Genomic DNA, 17,886 nt, shown 5'->3' on the forward strand with positions numbered 1-17,886 from the left:
ATATTTCAAACCTTTGAAAGTGTTTTCAAATTTAAATAGCACACAGAAATTTATACGTAAAGCAAAAATAGATACAGAAATCAAAAAGAAATCTAAGTGAAGAAGCTATGACAACACCCTTCCTGCAAAATAAATATTAAAATTGCCCATATGACATCTAAGATTAATAATTAAATAAAAATAATTTGTATAATCTTTAAAATAAATAGAAAGATAACTCTATTAAAAGCTAATAGCATTTTATATTCAAACAAGTAACAACCGTTTTACAATAACAGCAGCAATTAGTAACCAGATATTGGAGAATAAATACTTGTTTGCATTGCATTCTATTCTTATTCTTATTCTTATTCTATCTGCTGCTCACACTGTCCATGTCCTTAACCAAGCTAAGGAAACAAACCCCAAGAGTCAATAAAGCCCTCTGCTCAGATAACCTCATCAAACTTATGTTCTGCCTAAAAGCTAAAATAATTGAACTCTAAATCACAATAGCCATAATAATGATAATAGTAGATCTTCCAACATATCAAATTTTCACCTCCTATGACACTCAGAAACCATGGATCTTCACTCTATCCTTCTTCACCAAACCGGCCTGCAACAATCCACAATGTTCACTAATCAATTTCTTTAAGAATTTAAAGTACTTAAAGGATTCATAAGTCAGATTATGAATTGAAGTTTCTCACCCAACTAAAAAAAATTGGAGATAAATTATAAAAAATATTATTTATCTCAGATTATGATTCAGATTTTCATATACCCATTAAAAAATGAAAAAAATTTGAAGGTATCAATTCAGAGCCCGAGTCAAAATTTCTAAACATCCATTACGAAATTGGAATAACGATTCAGATCATGAATCAAAATTTCTAAACACCCATTACGAAATTGAGACAAATCATGAATCAAAGTTTCTGAACACCCATTACGAAATCGAGGCAACGATTCAGATCATGAATCGGAGTTTCTAACCATCCATTACGAAATCGAGGCAACTATTCAGATCAATCGGAGTTTCTAAACATCCAATACGAAATCGAGGCAACGATTCAGATCATGAATCGGAGTTTCTAAACATCCATTACGAAATCGAGGCAACGATTCAGATCATGAATCGGAGTTTCTAAACACCCATTAGAAATTGAGGCAACGATTCACGGCATGAATCGGAGTTATAAATAGCCATTAGGAAATTGAGGCAATCGACAATGATTCAGGGCATGAAACATAATTTCTAAAACCCATCAGGAAATCGAGGTAATAGAGAATAATTCAGATTATGAATCATAATTTCTAACACCCATCAACTTCTAGAACCCATTTAAGAAATTGAAGATAATAATTCAGATCGTGGATCAAAATTTCTAACACCCACTAAGAAATTGGTCCAAAAAAGTTAAAAAAACATAACTACTCAGATTAAGAACTTCTAGAACCCATTTAAGAAATTGAAGATAATAATTCAGATCGTGGATCAAAATTTCTAACACCCACTAAGAAATTGGTTCAAAAAAGTTTAAAAAAATATAACTACTCAGATTAAGAATCAGAATCTCTTACCCCCAATAGGAAATTGGAGACGTTCTTCCTCTGATCACCCTGTAGTTGAATAACCTTGCCAAGCTCTTTATCCTGCACAACCGTACCATTACAGCAGAAATCTTTCTTAAAATCCTTAAGAATCTTATTATAATTATAGTGGGTTCCAAGGCCCTGAACAGTAGTCAAACACTTCCTGCCGTTGCGCTGCTGAACACGGACATGGACATACTCTGCCCCGCTCGAATCTTCAACCTCTGTCTCCTGGAACGGATCTGCACATCAATTTCTGTTAACAAACCCCCCAAAAAAGTTCTGAACAAGAATAAGAAAAAAATGGCATCAGAATAAGAAAAGTTACCAAAAGGGTTGAGACCATCAGTAATCAAGTGTGACATCAAAGTGTTTTCAAGCACTGCTTCTGTCCCCTGACTTATAAATCTCAAACCCACAATCGATCTGCCTCAACCTGGCTTTCTGCAAGTTATGAAAATGGGCAATGGAAAGCCAGAGAGGAGAAGAAAGATTGAGGAAGGTGAGTGGGGAATTGCTGAGGAGGAGTAAGAATGCGATCAAACAATTTATAGAGTTTTTGAGTCGGCAAGAGAGTGCATTGGATCCCTTTGCACTACGATCCGATCGCAATCAGATTTGTTAAAAGTTGTTTTATATGAGTGAAAATTGGGAAATGTGGGGCTGCTCACATCATATCACAGTGTCCATTGCCCACACGCCTTTACCCAATACTTCCAGGTGTCCATGTTAATGGACGGACCGGTTATAATTCCACATTTTTCTTTGAATTTCCTTGCATAGTCCAGATTCCAAAGAGACTTGTGTGGTGCTTAAGGCATGGACCCAGATGATGCATATCCGAAACATAAAATAATACTTGCTCCACTACGAAGATACCGGTCACAGGAGTTCTCAATTAACTTCTGGTTTGTATGGTTTTGAAAATAAAAAAGATATTTTAAAATATATCTATTCTAACTAGTTAAATCCATTATGTGATTAGTATTATTTACATTAATCAATGTTGAATTTTGAATAAGATTGTGTGTTAATTTTTGTTTCATCAAATGTTAATTTTTTGTTTAGTTTATTTTGGCTAGCAGTCATTGCTTAATTTTTTGATCCATGAATGTTGAGTTTTGTTGCTTACTTTTAAGGCATAAAATAACTAATTGGAAATTATAGCTAGATCAAAAAGACGAGGGGAGAGGATGGTTGGCACTAGGCACAAAGCAACAACAATCAAAATTAAAAAAGGTTAAAATATGTAAAGCGGAAAAATCGAACCCTAGTCGTTCTCCCCTCCCCAACTCCGAGGAGAGAGAAGGGAGAGTCACTAGGGTTGATGGTTTTCACTTAGGAGGGACTTTACATTCAAAAGAGGGGTTGAAACCCACAAGATCCAATCCCACGCAATGCAAGATTGGATTCTATATGAGTTTCAAGGGTTGTGATAGCAAGGATACCCTCTTTTGTAAAGAAATGTAGATAGAAAGATTGAACTAGGAATGCATGCAAAGTAGGAAAGATTCACTTATAAACAGAGATAGGAATATGATATGAAGCTGCGGACCTGGAATTAGCAGTAAAATGTCGAGACGGCGCTGTCCTGCAAATTTGAGCAAAAGTTGACGGGACGATGGCGCCCGGCGTGCACACGGTCCTCCGAAAAATCCGCGAAACGAAGGGGGATCTGTTCGTCTCTGCACAAGGATTCCAGATCTTCAATTTCAGCCGCGTACCTGCAACCTACACACAAAAAAGCGAAGACGATTGGGGGGTTAGGGATTAGGGGTTTGCCCTTAGGTCAAACCCCGGTTTTGGAATTAACCAAGAAATGAGAAAAGCTGTAAATGTAATGTAAAACAAGTACTAATACCTTGTTGTAAGGATGTTTGTATCCTTATATGTGAAGGTATAGATGTTGTTGTATGTTGTATGTTGTATGTTGTAATATGTGATCTCCTCTTCAATGGTTGAATCCTTGTCTTGAATGCAACACCTAGCCTTGAATGGAGACTTAGAATGATCAATTGCTTGAAGGAATGTTTGAATGCTTGAATGCTTGAATGTTTGAATATCGTTTCCGCGTCTTGTACACATATGTCCTCCCTCCCCAAAAATGGGAGAGGAAATGTAGTTTATATACTTGCCAATTAGGGTTAAAAGACTGATTTTCCCGACCTTAGGTCGACCAGGAAATGTTATTTTCCAAATTGCAAACAAAAAGGCCCGAAGTCCGATAGGAGACCGGGCCCAAAAATAGGGCCAGGGACCAGGGCGCTGGGCGCTCTGGTCCCACCTCTCGGGACAGCAGGGTGCAAGGAGGATCAGGCCAGGGTGCTGGAAAAATGCAGTTTTTGATGTCATGAGCAAGTTTCGGGGTCTCCATTCAGGTTCAGTGTTGCGTCGCCATCGTGAAGACCCAAATGCGGTCGAAATTGCAAGTGTCGCAATTTTAGGACGCTACATTTAGCCCCCACTTTAGCGGGAGTATAAGCGTACGCTCATACTTTCGGTAAAGTACAAGGAAACAACATTGAAAAACTTTAACCACGTCAAGGAGGCAAGATACACCAAGCCCCCAGTGGACTAAGGATCTTACGACTTCGATTGACGAAGTAAAAGGGAAGATCACGAGGGAGAACCATGACTGTCAGTAGTAAGGTTCCCTCACTATGAGTCATGCAAGAAAGATATCAAAAATTTTCAAGGCAAAGCTAAATTTGTCAAGAAATTTTCAAGTATCTTGAAAAGATATGAACGGGATGTATGCCCCCCTACGTTAAAGCGATCGCACACGCCTCACCGGGGGTGATTGCTTTAAGGTAGTGATACATATAAGAAATGAGAAAGGAGCACATTATCACAAAGATTTAGCCCCCGAGTGTGAGATAAGCCCAAGGATAATAGACACAAAACACAAAGCACAAGGTGACTTCGCTTTCCTCGGGGTCTGTATGCTGTATGATAATTCATGTATATCATATGTATGTATGCATAATTGTTCTTCATTCCCCAATCAAGGAAGGTCACCTAGAAGAAGGGAACACATGTATCTTTTTGAGTCAACATAAGAGAGACCAAAAGAGATCTCAATGTTTTGCATCGTCCTCAAGTAGACAACACTAAGGACAACAAATAGAAGAATGAGAATAACACATAGAGGAAGTAACAAAAGAGAGGGGGAGAGAATCTGCTATGCTAATGACACTAGTCTAGCACGTCATCTACCCCCCGATCTTGCTGATCAGTATTTCGGGAAGGTAGGAAACACGCTAGAGGAGGAACATCCAACACAGCAGATGGAGCTATCACAAGATCCAAACAAGGGCTATGTTCATATCCCAAGCCGTGGTGTTCTTGTCTAGGAGCTAGGATAAGTGCTTTAGAAAATTCATTAGATAAATGGTTATCAATATCAACAAGTTCATATTCACTATCGGAATGAATAGGAGTAACATTTTCATCATGAATAACATTTTCATCTATATCATCATCAAGATTTATACAAATAGGATCTTTAACTCGCATAGGATCAAGACCATCATGCATCTTATGTTTAGGAGATTTCGGCTCAATCGTCGGCTGAGGAGAAAATGGAATAATGCTTGTTGAAGGTGTTTTTGGGGATTGCAAAGTTTGAGAAGCAGCTGCCTGAGCTCTAAGACGACGCTTTCGTTGGCGTTCACGTGCAGAACGATTTCGTCGAGTCTTAGTAGGAAGTTGCGAAGATTAAGGAGGAGGAATGTTCTCATCCTTATCACTTGGGTGTTTAGGTTGTGGTCTCTTAGGCTGAATAATAGGAGAAGAGGAAGGTCTCTTCTCTCTATAAAAGGAAGGAGGAGGAACTGCTCCATATAAAGGAGGAATTTTTTGTTTAGGAAGGAGACCAAGTCCATCATGATGAGGAGGTATAGGTCTACTTTTAGAAGGTTTATTCGGCATAGACATAGTCACATCCATAGGAATGGGTTGGGAATCTTCTTGAGGAAAGACATTAGTTTTATCTTTCAAAGGAAGAACTTCCTTCTCAAGAATGATAGGAATGTCAAGTTTGGGTGTTCTAGGTTCACTTAGAGATAGGATCATATCTTTTTTCCACTTTTGATAAGATTTGAAAAGATGATCACTTCGCGGAGGAAGAGATTGGAATTGTTTAGGCCAAAAATAATCAATAGGAACGCTAGAAGTTCTTTCAGTTGGTTTAAAGAGACTATGATTGACAGTAACAACTTCACCATTATGGGGAAATTTCAAACACTTGTGGATAGGAGAAGCAATAGCTTTCATGGAAGATAGCCAAGGATAGCCTAGCTTCACACGAAATTGTTCGGATGATGGAATAATAGCAAAGTCCACATCAAGGGATTTGTTATGGACCTCAATAGGTACTGTAATAGAACCAATTGCAGGAGAAGAAAATGCATCAAATAATTTCACAATCACATCTGTTTTGTCATAGATCACTTGATTCAATTGCAAAGTAAAAAGAAATTCTTCAGTAATGATATTAACCATACAAGAAGGATCAATAAGCACTCCACGGCAAGGTGTATTTTTGACTTTTGCAACTATATATAAAGGACCATCAGGTGCCCTGATAGTTTCACTAGAATCAAATGTGATGGAAGGTTCTTTAGGGATTTTCTGCTGCTCCACAAAGTTAATCACATTCGGAGTCATGGACACAAGATCATCAGGTGAGACAGAGGAATCATTAGTATCAATCGCATTAGAGGTATGAGAAGGTAATGGATCAGTGAAAATCTGAAGATTTTGGTTAGGAGGAGCTACAGATGTATTGCCTTTATCATTCACTCCAGAAACAGAGATAGTATTATTATCAATCAAATCTTGAATTTTCCCCTTTAAAGCAAAACATTTTTCAGTATCATGCCCAGGTTGACGATGAAATTGACAAAAAGATTTGTTATCAAAATAGGGTGAATTAATTTTTGCAGGATCAATTTGCCTTATAGGAGGAAGAGTAAGCACATTTTGTTCCAATAACTTATTCATAATACTATGCAATGATTCATTCAAAGGAGTAAACTTTCTTTCTTTCTTGAAAAACTTAGAAATAGGAGACACACCTGATGCTGCATTCACATTGTTGTTGATGATGTTTTCATTGAATTTAATGGACTCTCTGTTCGGTTTAAACTTCCCAAATGGTTGTTGACTACTATCACCCTTATCACTCGGAGCCATAGGATGTGATTGTTCCATTTGACTCACAGTCAGTTGATAATTGTGAAGAGTTGTGCACAACTGTTGGAAAGAAGTAAACTCAAAAAACATGAGTTTTTCTCTAATGTCTTTTTGTAAACTAGAAATAAAGATTCTTTGAATATCATTGTCAGGCACTGGAAAAGAAATTTGAGCATACAAATGCTTATATCTACCAATGAAATCAGTCACTTTTTCTTTAACACCTTGTTTACAATGCATTAAATCAATCAAAGTAACTTTAGGACTTATATTGTTTTGAAATTGTTGAATGAAAACATTTGCAAGTTGTTCAAAAGAAGTAATAGAATAGGAAGGCAACGAGCAATACCATTGTAGGGCTTTGTCTCTTAATGTTCTAGTAAACAGTTTTGCAAGCAACCTTTGGTCATAAGCAAAATCAGTACATATTGTTTGAAAGGTCTTAACATGTGTTAGAGGATCACCCTTACCATTATAAAGCTCCAAATGCGGAATTTCAACATGTTTAGGGGGAATAGCTCGAACAATGTCAAGAGAAAGTGGGCTCGCAACGTCAAATGTAGGCACACTAAACTTAGATTGATTCATAGAGGCAATTTGTTGCTGTAAAGAAGAGACAGTTTGTGCAAGATTGTTAATGGTTGCTTCAGTCGAAGAATTCATATTAGACGTGTTAGATTGTGATGGAGGTGTTATGTTATTGAAAGAAGGTAGAGAGTAAGGTGGTGGGACACTATGATCGTTAGTCATAGGAGATGATTGAAAAGGAGGAACACTACAAGGAGGAATGGAAGGGTTAAATGAATTGCCCCCTTGCGTCATGTTCATTTGTGAAGATATGAGAGGAACACTCACTGAAGGAATGAATAAAGAAGTTGGATTGAATGAAGGAAGAGGGTTGATTGAAGAAGAGGGATTGCCCCCATGACTAGTGATCATAGGAGGAATGTCTTGTGTTGAAGTAGTCATTATGTTTGATGTAAAAGTAGGTATATTAGCAATAGGAGTCGTCAAAGGAATAGAATGATTGACTTGAGTAGGAGGTTGTGTATAACCTAAGGTTTCGGCACAACTTTTCATAGGCATCACATTTGAATCCACAATGTGTGCAATACCACGCAAAATATCAATTCCATTCTTATCACTTTGAAGCATACGTTTTAGACCCTCAATTAGAGGAAGAGCTTGACTATCAGGGTATTCTTGAGACATCCATTGTCGAAAATCATCAAATTGGTTATCCAATTTTGAAAGTTGTTCTACAGATACCTCATGGAGAGCTTCTTCATCATTAAGAGGATTAGAGGAATTACCCATGTCCTCGTTAAAAAGACCATTCAAATTAGGTTCCATCTCCTCAGTAATTAAACCTTGGAAGGACTTAATTCTAAGGCTTCGTCTAACGGGAATAGTGTAAGTAGGGCTTATTGTTGTAAAACTCATGCACTAAGGAGAGAGAGAAGATTTTGAATTTTAGAGGTAGCAAATTTCAGTAAAACCAGCCAATCTTCTAGATTTAAGCTGTTAAATACAATCAGGACAATCTCCCGAAATTTCGAAAAAAATGTCCGGGACCGTGGCGCTCAAGGTGCACACGGTCCTCGCAACTTTTTTCAAAATTTGCAGGGATGAAAGTTATGATGATTTTACAGCTAACTTGAAAAAATTGAGTGATTTTACGATCTGTAGATAGGCCAAATTAAAGTTGCAATCTCAAAATTGAACCCTACCAAGATTGTCGAAAAATGCAAAATTTGAATTTTGAAAAAGAGAGGGAAACTGAAATTTTGAATTTTATGATTTTAGAGGGAATACCAAAAGCAATGCAAGTTTTGAAATTTGAAAATTGACTCAATTTCATGCAAAATTTAATTCTGAAAGCGGAAATCAAAGTTGTTGTAATTAAGCACTTAATTTCAAAAGTCACAAATTGCAAAAATTTGAATAAATCACTGAAATTTCTAATGAATGATAACACACTTTTCAGATTTAGGACTGTAAGAAACACAATTTTGACACAAATTTCAATTTCAACAATTTTTGAATGATTAGAAACCTCAATCCAAGCAATCGCTAGACCAACTTTGACTGTAATTTTGAAGGTGTTAAAATTGATAAAATCAGCCAAAATTCTGGATTTTAGCAGAAAAATACAGTAAGATCTAGCTCCCAAAATTTCGGAAAAAATGTCGGGGACGATGGCGCTCGGGGTGCACACGGTCCTCGCAACTTTTTTCCAAATTTTCAGGGATGAAAGATATTGTGATTTTATTGCGGAATCCAAAGTTACAGCCGATTTGGAGATGTTTTGATCAGTGAAATTGTCGGACAAATGTTGAATCAAGAGGGTTTCAAAAATTAGGGTTTTGACACTTAACCACTTAATTTTCAAAATTAAAGCACAAATATGAATTGATAATTTGCAATAGAAGGGTAGATCTGAAACAAGCATTAACATTTAGACATTTCGCAAGTTCAATTACTAAAAAGAAAATTTAGGGTTTTTACGCAATTAACCTCTAAAATTTTGCAAAAGATCAAACATGGAAATGTAATTAAGGAAGCAAATTTTCAGATCTAACCATGAATAATCAGAAAGGATGTTCACGTCGGGTTCACCAAAATGTAAAGCAGAAAAATCGAACCCTAGTCGTTCTCCCCTCCCCAACTCCGAGGAGAGAGAAGGGAGAGTCACTAGGGTTGATGGTTTTCACTTAGGAGGGACTTTACATTCAAAAGAGGGGTTGAAACCCACAAGATCCAATCCCACGCAATGCAAGATTGGATTCTATATGAGTTTCAAAGGTTGTGATAGCAAGGATACCCTCTTTTGTAAAGAAATGTAGATAGAAAGATTGAACTAGGAATGCATGCAAAGTAGGAAAGATTCACTTATAAACAGAGATAGGAATATGATATGAAGCTGCGGACTTGGAATTAGCAGTAAAATGTCGAGACGGCGCTGTCTTGCAAATTTGAGCAAAAGTTGACGGGACGATGGCGCCCGGCGTGCACACGGTCCTCCGAAAAATCCGCGAAACGAAGGGGGATCTGTTCGTCTCTGCACAAGGATTCCAGATCTTCAATTTCAGCCGCGTACCTGCAACCTACACACAGAAAAGCGAAGACGATTGGGGGGTTAGGGATTAGGGGTTTGCCCTTAGGTCAAACCCCGATTTTGGAATTAACCAAGAAATGAGAAAAGCTGTAAATGTAATGTAAAACAAGTACTAATACCTTCTTGTAAGGATGTTTGTATCCTTATATACGAAGGTATAGATGTTGTTGTATGTTGTATGTTGTATGTTGTAATATGTGATCTCCTCTTCAATGGTTGAATCCTTGTCTTGAATGCAACACCTAGCCTTGAATGGAGACTTAGAATGATCAATTGCTTGAAGGAATGTTTGAATGCTTGAATGCTTGAATGTTTGAATATCGTTTCCGCGTCTTGTACACATATGTCCTCCCTCCCCAAAAATGGGAGAGGAAATGTAGTTTATATACTTGCCAATTAGGGTTAAAAGACTGATTTTCCCGACCTTAGGCCGACCAGGAAATGTTATTTTCCAAATTGCAAACAAAAAGGCCCGAAGTCCCATAGGAGACCAGGCCCAAAAATAGGGCCAGGGACCAGGGCGCTGGGCGCTCTGGTCCCACCTCCCGGGACAGTAGGGTGCAAGGAGGATCAGGCCAGGGTGCTGGAAAAATGCAGTTTTTGATGTCATGAGCAAGTTTCGGGGTCTCCATTCAGGTTCAGTGTTGCGTCGCCATCGTGAAGACCCAAATGCAGTCAAAATTGCAAGTGTCGCAATTTTAGGACGCTACAAAATAATCAAGAAATAAAGGAGGAAGTAAAATTGAAAGAGAAGAAAATAAACACACAAAAAAAGTTTTAAAATACACACACATATATATAAGCTTTGATTATAGATTTTTTTTTTGGGGTCGATAAAGGCATAGTCAAAATATTTAATATTAAAGAGAAAGTTTCATGATACAAAATTTTAAGCATGCGTTGATCCTTTCTGACCAAGACATTTATCGAGGCAACGATTCAGATAAATAAAAAACATTTATCCTCCCACAAAAAAATTAAACAATTCAGCTTAACCGTAAACCAAGCTTAAAAGTCTACTACCATCCACTTATGACTAGCAAGTTGATTAAGACTGTACATAAATTCAAGTCAAAAAAGACCCCAAAATACATATCTTTCTTTTTCCACAAACAAAATTAAACCCTTGAGGCACATCCTTGGCCCCTACGACAACCACGACCACCAGCTTGACCCCTCCCTCGGCCACGCCCACTTCTGCAACCACCCTCATTGGCATTCTGCAAATCTGTCGGTTCTTCTCCGCTTGATTAGGGAGGATCATTGTTTTGAAAATGGTGGAGATTAAGGGCTTCAAAAAGGGGGGCCACAAAAAGTGGTCCTGGTTTTATGCAAAAAAACATAACATAGTGTCTGTTGTGGTGCCTCCTAAAATGTTAACTTTTTTTTTAAAATCACTTTGAGAAATTAGCTAACACCTTTTAGTTTATGTTGGATTTTTTGGCTAATTTTTTAATGAGTATATGATTTTTTACTAATTTTCAAAGTGGACACATCCTGAAAAATAAGAATTTGAGTGTGCTCTCCCCTAAAATCATTGAAAAGTAATAAAAAATCATTTTTTTTCAAGGTGCATAGAATGTAGTCTAGTTTCTAAAAATGTAAGTTGCTTCAACATTTCAATGAACTTGTAAAAAACTATGCCTAAAATAACACATGTTGGTTTTTGACCAAAAACAAACACACTAACAAAATAAATTAAAGATGAAAGCTTTAACAAAATCAAAATGTGAAACAAATTACATGGTTGGATAGCTAAGAGAGAACTTAATGATATTATGGTGTTTTGTTAGTTGCATTGAAACATGTGCAAACTTGATGGAGAGCACGACAAAAAATATGTCAAAATTTTTAGTCCTCTGATAAAAACATGTCTCTGGCCTAAAATGGTTGTCCAAACCTTTAGGTTGGGTGCCCAAGGCAAATCCAAACCATAGGTATGGTGTTTCCCAATGTAGAAAATTCAACACATGCCAAATATGGCGCTCGCCCTAATTTACGCATGCAAAATTCAAAAAATAGACTTTTTTGATTTGGCTAGTGCCAAATTTTGTGCTTGCTCACCAAATATTCTACATTGAAAAATTGTAGGTGTTGTGAATGGGCAAATATACTAGTTTGGACACAAGTTACACTCAATCCCCAAAGAATAATAACATTTAAGTATAAGATACTTTAAGTTATATTTCATGTATATATTGACAAGATGTTGGAGAGTGGTTTTAGCTATATAGGAGTTATAATGTATATTATAGGTTTTAAAGGGTCATATAAAGTTTTAGACAGTCAAATTTCAGTAATCAACATGCTTTGATTACCATTGTTTATCTCTTTATCTCACTCTCTTTATCTTCCCCAAACTCTAGACCTATCTCTCTCCCTCTCTTGTCTAGCTCACATCTCTCTTCCCTCTCTAGGTATATCCCACCCTTTCTACCTTTCAATCCCTCCTTACCCCCATCTCTATCCCCGAATCCATCCTTCTCCATTCTCTTGATCACTACCTATCCCTTCCACCCTCTCTCTCCCCATATCTAGATTTCTTCCTCACTATCTTCTTATCAACATCTCCCCCCCCTCTAGTTCTCTCACCTATCCATCTACCCACTCTCTAGTTCTCTCCCTCCCTTTCCACCTTTCTCTCCCTCCCCCCTTACCCCTATCCATTTATGAAATCTCTCCATCTCTTCTTTCTCTCCCCTCACCTATCTATCTCCTCCTTCCCTACATCTATCACTCCCACCATGTCCACCTCTCCATCCATCCCCTTTCACTCATGCCTTTGTTCTTCTATCTCTCCTCTTTACCCTCCCTATCCTCTCTATGTATTTCCTTTCCTTTCTTCTCCTCCCCCTCACTATCTCCCTCCCCTGATATCTATTATTCTCTCTTCGTCTCTTATTCTCTCTCAATTGTCTAGGTCCTCACCTATCCATCCCACCCTCTCTCTCCCCTCTCTGGGTTTCTCCCTCCCTTCCTCTCCACCTATCTATCTCTACATATAGGTCTCATTACCTACCTCTCTCTATGCCCCTCAATCTATCTCACTCCTCTCTCACTATCTAGCTTTCTCACCTCTCTTTTTCCCTCAAAGTCTCTCACCTATCTATATTTCCCCTTTGTAGTTCTCTATCTGTCTGTCTCTCCTCTTAACCCCATCCATTTCCTTGACTTCTTTCTCTCTCCCTAACCTCTTTATCTCCTCCTTCCATAGGTCTCTCACTCCATGTCTACCTCTCCATCCATCCCCTCTTACTCCCCTCTTTTTTATTTTATCTCTCCTCTTCTCCCTTCCTTTCTTCCCCTCTCCCTCTTTATCTCCCCATGTATACGTACCCCCATATCTATCTCCCTCCCCCATTCTCTATTATTCTCTCTTCCTCTCGTGTTCTCTCTCTATTGTCTAGGTTGTCACCTCTCTCTCGCATCTCTATGATTCTCCATTCCTCTCCACCTATCTACCTCTGCATCCATGTCTCATTACCCACCTCTGTCTATCCCCCTCTATTATTTCACTCCTCTCTTGCAATCTAGGTCTCTCATCTCTCTTTCCCCCTCTAGTTGTCTCACCTATCTATTTATCCCCTTTCTAGTTCTCTCCCTCTATCTCCACATTTATCTCTCTCTCCTTTTACCCCTATCTATTTTTGAACTCTCTCCTTCTCTTATCTCTTTCCCCTCATCTCTCTATCTCCTTCCCTTGGTCTTTCATTCCCTCCATGTCTACCCCTCTCTCTCTCTCTCTCTCTCTCTCTCTCTCTCTCTCTCTCTCTCTCTCTCTCTCTTTGTTATTTTATCTCTCCTCTTATCCCTCTTTACCTCTTGATGTGCAATCCCAAATGCTAACCTCTTTTTTGAAAAAATATCACCTTGTGTTGCTCAAGTAATGTAATATGTAATGCATTTTTCCTAAAAAAAAAAGAGTATCAATGAACAATCATGTCACAAATATTTGTGGCATGAATTGTGGGAATTTCCATAAAGAGTTTTCCATCAAGTTCAACATATCTTTGACTATAACATATAAAAATGATTATTATAGCCTAACCTACTCTAGTACCTGTAGACACTAAAAATCTGCATCGCCCACGTCTTCCATTTTTAACATGTCAATTCATCCTTAACTTGACCTATTTTTCTCAATTTTCCTATTTTCTAACCATACTTTCCCATTTTTTCCAAATTGACTTATTTTGACCCAAATTGACTTAATTTGACCCCTTTGAGGTCCTCAGATGTCAGTTTGACTAATTTTGCCCAATTAGGTTTAATTAATTCATTAATTAATTGAGCCCATTTTTACTAATTATTCTGCCCTAATCTGTCATCAAACCCTTTCCCCTTTAAAATTAATTAAATAATATTGAATTATTTGCTTAATTTCGATTCATCCCATCCAATTAAACAATCTTAATTGATTAATTAAAGGTTCATTCATTTTAACCTATACTTGAATAATTCATTTTAATTATTCAATTATCTAATTATGTTTTCAAATTAAAAAAATATATTTATTTATTTAGTTTTCCTAATTATCTTCTCATATGAGGACAATATCTGCTTTTTCAATTTTTTAATTGAAGATTATCTTCCCAATTTTCAAAAATGGCAACTTTGTCTCAAGATTTATCTTTGATTTTTGAAAATCTTAATATCTCATTTTATTTCATTTTTTAATTCGAAAATGAGGTATGTATCCCCAAAAATCTATTTTTTCTTGTTTTTTTATTGCTTTTTCGTTCATCTCCTTCATCCTTCTCCCAATGGCAGCTCTGCTATGTGTTCAATCTCGTCCATCCACCTGATCAAAAATCCTTTCAATCCTACTCATCCATTGAGTCTCCAGTTTTCTATAAATCAAGAACTCTCCTTCAATCAAATCTATCTAATTTCTAAGTAATCTTATTCTGTCAGTCTTAGCATCTAACTTTTATGCATTGTCATTCTATCCTAATTTCGAGTAATTATTGTTATTCTATCTATTTGTCCAGATAATGACCTTAAATGACATATTTTGAGTAAGGTTCGCATATCAAACCCCCTTCGCTTTCCTTGTTTCATGCACTTGGCTTCTCGAAGAGTGACATATCTACATTAGAACCGAAAGGAAGAGCAACGAGGTCTAACTGAAGAAGCGACATATGGTTTGCTAACCTCTTTTTTGAAAAAATATCACCTTGTGTTGCTCAAGTAATGTAATATGTAATGCATTTTTCCTAAAAAAAAAAGAGTATCAATGAACAATCATGTCACAAATATTTGTGGCATGAATTGTGGGAATTTCCATAAAGAGTTTTCCATCAAGTTCAACATATCTTTGACTATAACATATAAAAATGATTATTATAGCCTAACCTACTCTAGTACCTGTAGACACTAAAAATCTGCATCGCCCACGTCTTCCATTTTTAACATGTCAATTCATCCTTAACTTGACCTATTTTTCTCAATTTTCCTATTTTCTAACCATACTTTCCCATTTTTTCCAAATTGACTTATTTTGACCCAAATTGACTTAATTTGACCCCTTTGAGGTCCTCAGATGTCAGTTTGACTAATTTTGCCCAATTAGGTTTAATTAATTCATTAATTAATTGAGCCCATTTTTACTAATTATTCTGCCCTAATCTGTCATCAAACCCTTTCCCCTTTAAAATTAATTAAATAATATTGAATTATTTGCTTAATTTCGATTCATCCCATCCAATTAAACAATCTTAATTGATTAATTAAAGGTTCATTCATTTTAACCTATACTTGAATAATTCATTTTAATTATTCAATTATCTAATTATGTTTTCAAATTAAAAAAATATATTTATTTATTTAGTTTTCCTAATTATCTTCTCATATGAGGACAATATCTGCTTTTTCAATTTTTTAATTGAAGATTATCTTCCCAATTTTCAAAAATGGCAACTTTGTCTCAAGATTTATCTTTGATTTTTGAAAATCTTAATATCTCATTTTATTTCATTTTTTAATTCGAAAATGAGGTATGTATCCCCAAAAATCTATTTTTTCTTGTTTTTTTATTGCTTTTTCGTTCATCTCCTTCATCCTTCTCCCAATGGCAGCTCTGCTATGTGTTCAATCTCGTCCATCCACCTGATCAAAAATCCTTTCAATCCTACTCATCCATTGAGTCTCCAGTTTTCTATAAATCAAGAACTCTCCTTCAATCAAATCTATCTAATTTCTAAGTAATCTTATTCTGTCAGTCTTAGCATCTAACTTTTATGCATTGTCATTCTATCCTAATTTCGAGTAATTATTGTTATTCTATCTATTTGTCCAGATAATGACCTTAAATGACATATTTTGAGTAAGGTTCGCATATCAAACCCCCTTCGCTTTCCTTGTTTCATGCACTTGGCTTCTCGAAGAGTGACATATCTACATTAGAACCGAAAGGAAGAGCAATGAGGTCTAACTGAAGAAGCGACATATGGTTTGCATCTATTTTATGCTTTGTTTCAGTTACTTTGTTGGTAGGATTAGTGTTGGTATGTTTGTCGTTGCGCCAAAAGCTTGAGCTATCAACGAACGTCACAAACACCAGACTTACCCAGATCCACGGGAGGCGGTTAAGCCATGTTGCGAACTCCGAAGGAGGTTACAATTTGAGTTTCTGTGATTAAGTTAGATAGGTTGCATGCATTGTTTCTATTTCTCGAATTGATTCCCATTTTTCTTGATCTACAATACCATGTTATAAATTAGGATTTTAGGATACTAATCATTATAAACAAGATATAAATAAATAAGATGACAATAATACATGCATAAATGTACACATTACACATGATATCGTAAGTAAAATTCATCATAATTCAATTAAAAATAAAGGAAAATCATGAATCCCTAACTAATCAAAGAATCCTAAATAAACCAATGAAATAATGCAAAGAAAAGTAATAGGAATATAAAATATTCACTTAAGACTCCCTATTCCATCTATTTGTCCAGATAATGACCTTAAATGACATATTTTGAGTAAGGTTCGCATATCAAACCCCCTTCGCTTTCCTTGTTTCATGCACTTGGCTTCTCGAAGAGTGACATATCTACATTAGAACCAAAAGGAAGAGCAACGAGGTCTAACTGAAGAAGTGACATATGGTTTGCATCTATTTTATGCTTTGTTTCAGTTACTTTGTTGGTAGGATTAGTGTTGGTATATTTGTCGTTGCGCCAAAAGCTCGAGCTATAAACGAACATCACAAACACCAGACTTACCCAGATCCACGGGAGGCAGTTAAGCCATGTCGCGAACTTCGAAGGAGGTTGCAATTTGAGTTTTTGTGATTAAATTAGATAGGTTGCATGCATTGTTTCGATTTCTTGAATTGATTCCCATTTTTCTTGATCTACAGTACCATGTTAGAAATTAGGATTTTAGGATACGAATCATTATAAACAAGATATAAATAAATAAGATGACAATAATACATGCATAAATGTACACATTAAACATGATGTCGTAAGTAAAATTCATCATAATTCAATTAGAAATAAATGGAAATCATGAATCCCTAACTAATCAAAGAATCCTAAATAAACCAATGAAATAATGCAAAGAAAAGTAATAAGAATATAAAATGTTCAATTAAGACTCCCTATTCCATGACTGCATATGGCTTCCATTGTTCTTCTCTTCTTCGTGGTATGATGGATCTCAGATATTACGCTGTCAACCTGCAAATGACACAAAGATTCAAAGTTCGTGATTTTTCTTGATTGTTCGTGATTGTTGAAAATGGAGATTGAATGCTCAATTTATAGATTTTTGGAGAGGATTGATTGAGAGGTGGAACAAAATGATTAAGAGGTGAAACTCAGGTGAGCTCACATGTTGATTGATAGTTGAACTGCTGATTAGGAGGTGAAGCTCAATAAATTGAATAGATAAATGAGTTAATTGATTGAGAAAAAATCTAATTGAAAGATGAAAAAGAATGATTGGAGGAGATATAAAGAATGATGTAATTAAT

The 17,886-nt window shown here is 36.4% G+C and overlaps 1 protein-coding gene across 1 annotated transcript; it reads right to left on the reverse strand.

Moving 5' to 3' along the window:
* Positions 1-222: 222 nt before the first annotated feature.
* Positions 223-2,457, reverse strand: LOC131052598 (protein translation factor SUI1 homolog 1). The gene is made up of 3 exons (XM_057987186.1): positions 1,907-2,457; positions 1,567-1,820; positions 223-598 (listed from the first exon to the last, which is right to left on the reverse strand). Exons 1-3 carry the CDS (start codon positions 1,941-1,943, stop codon positions 554-556), a joined length of 336 nt encoding a protein of 111 aa, XP_057843169.1. The 5' UTR covers positions 1,944-2,457; the 3' UTR covers positions 223-553.
* Positions 2,458-17,886: the final 15,429 nt, after the last annotated feature.

Source organism: Cryptomeria japonica, chromosome 10 (genome assembly GCF_030272615.1).
Source record: "Cryptomeria japonica chromosome 10, Sugi_1.0, whole genome shotgun sequence".
Lineage (NCBI taxonomy): Eukaryota > Viridiplantae > Streptophyta > Pinopsida > Cupressales > Cupressaceae > Cryptomeria > Cryptomeria japonica.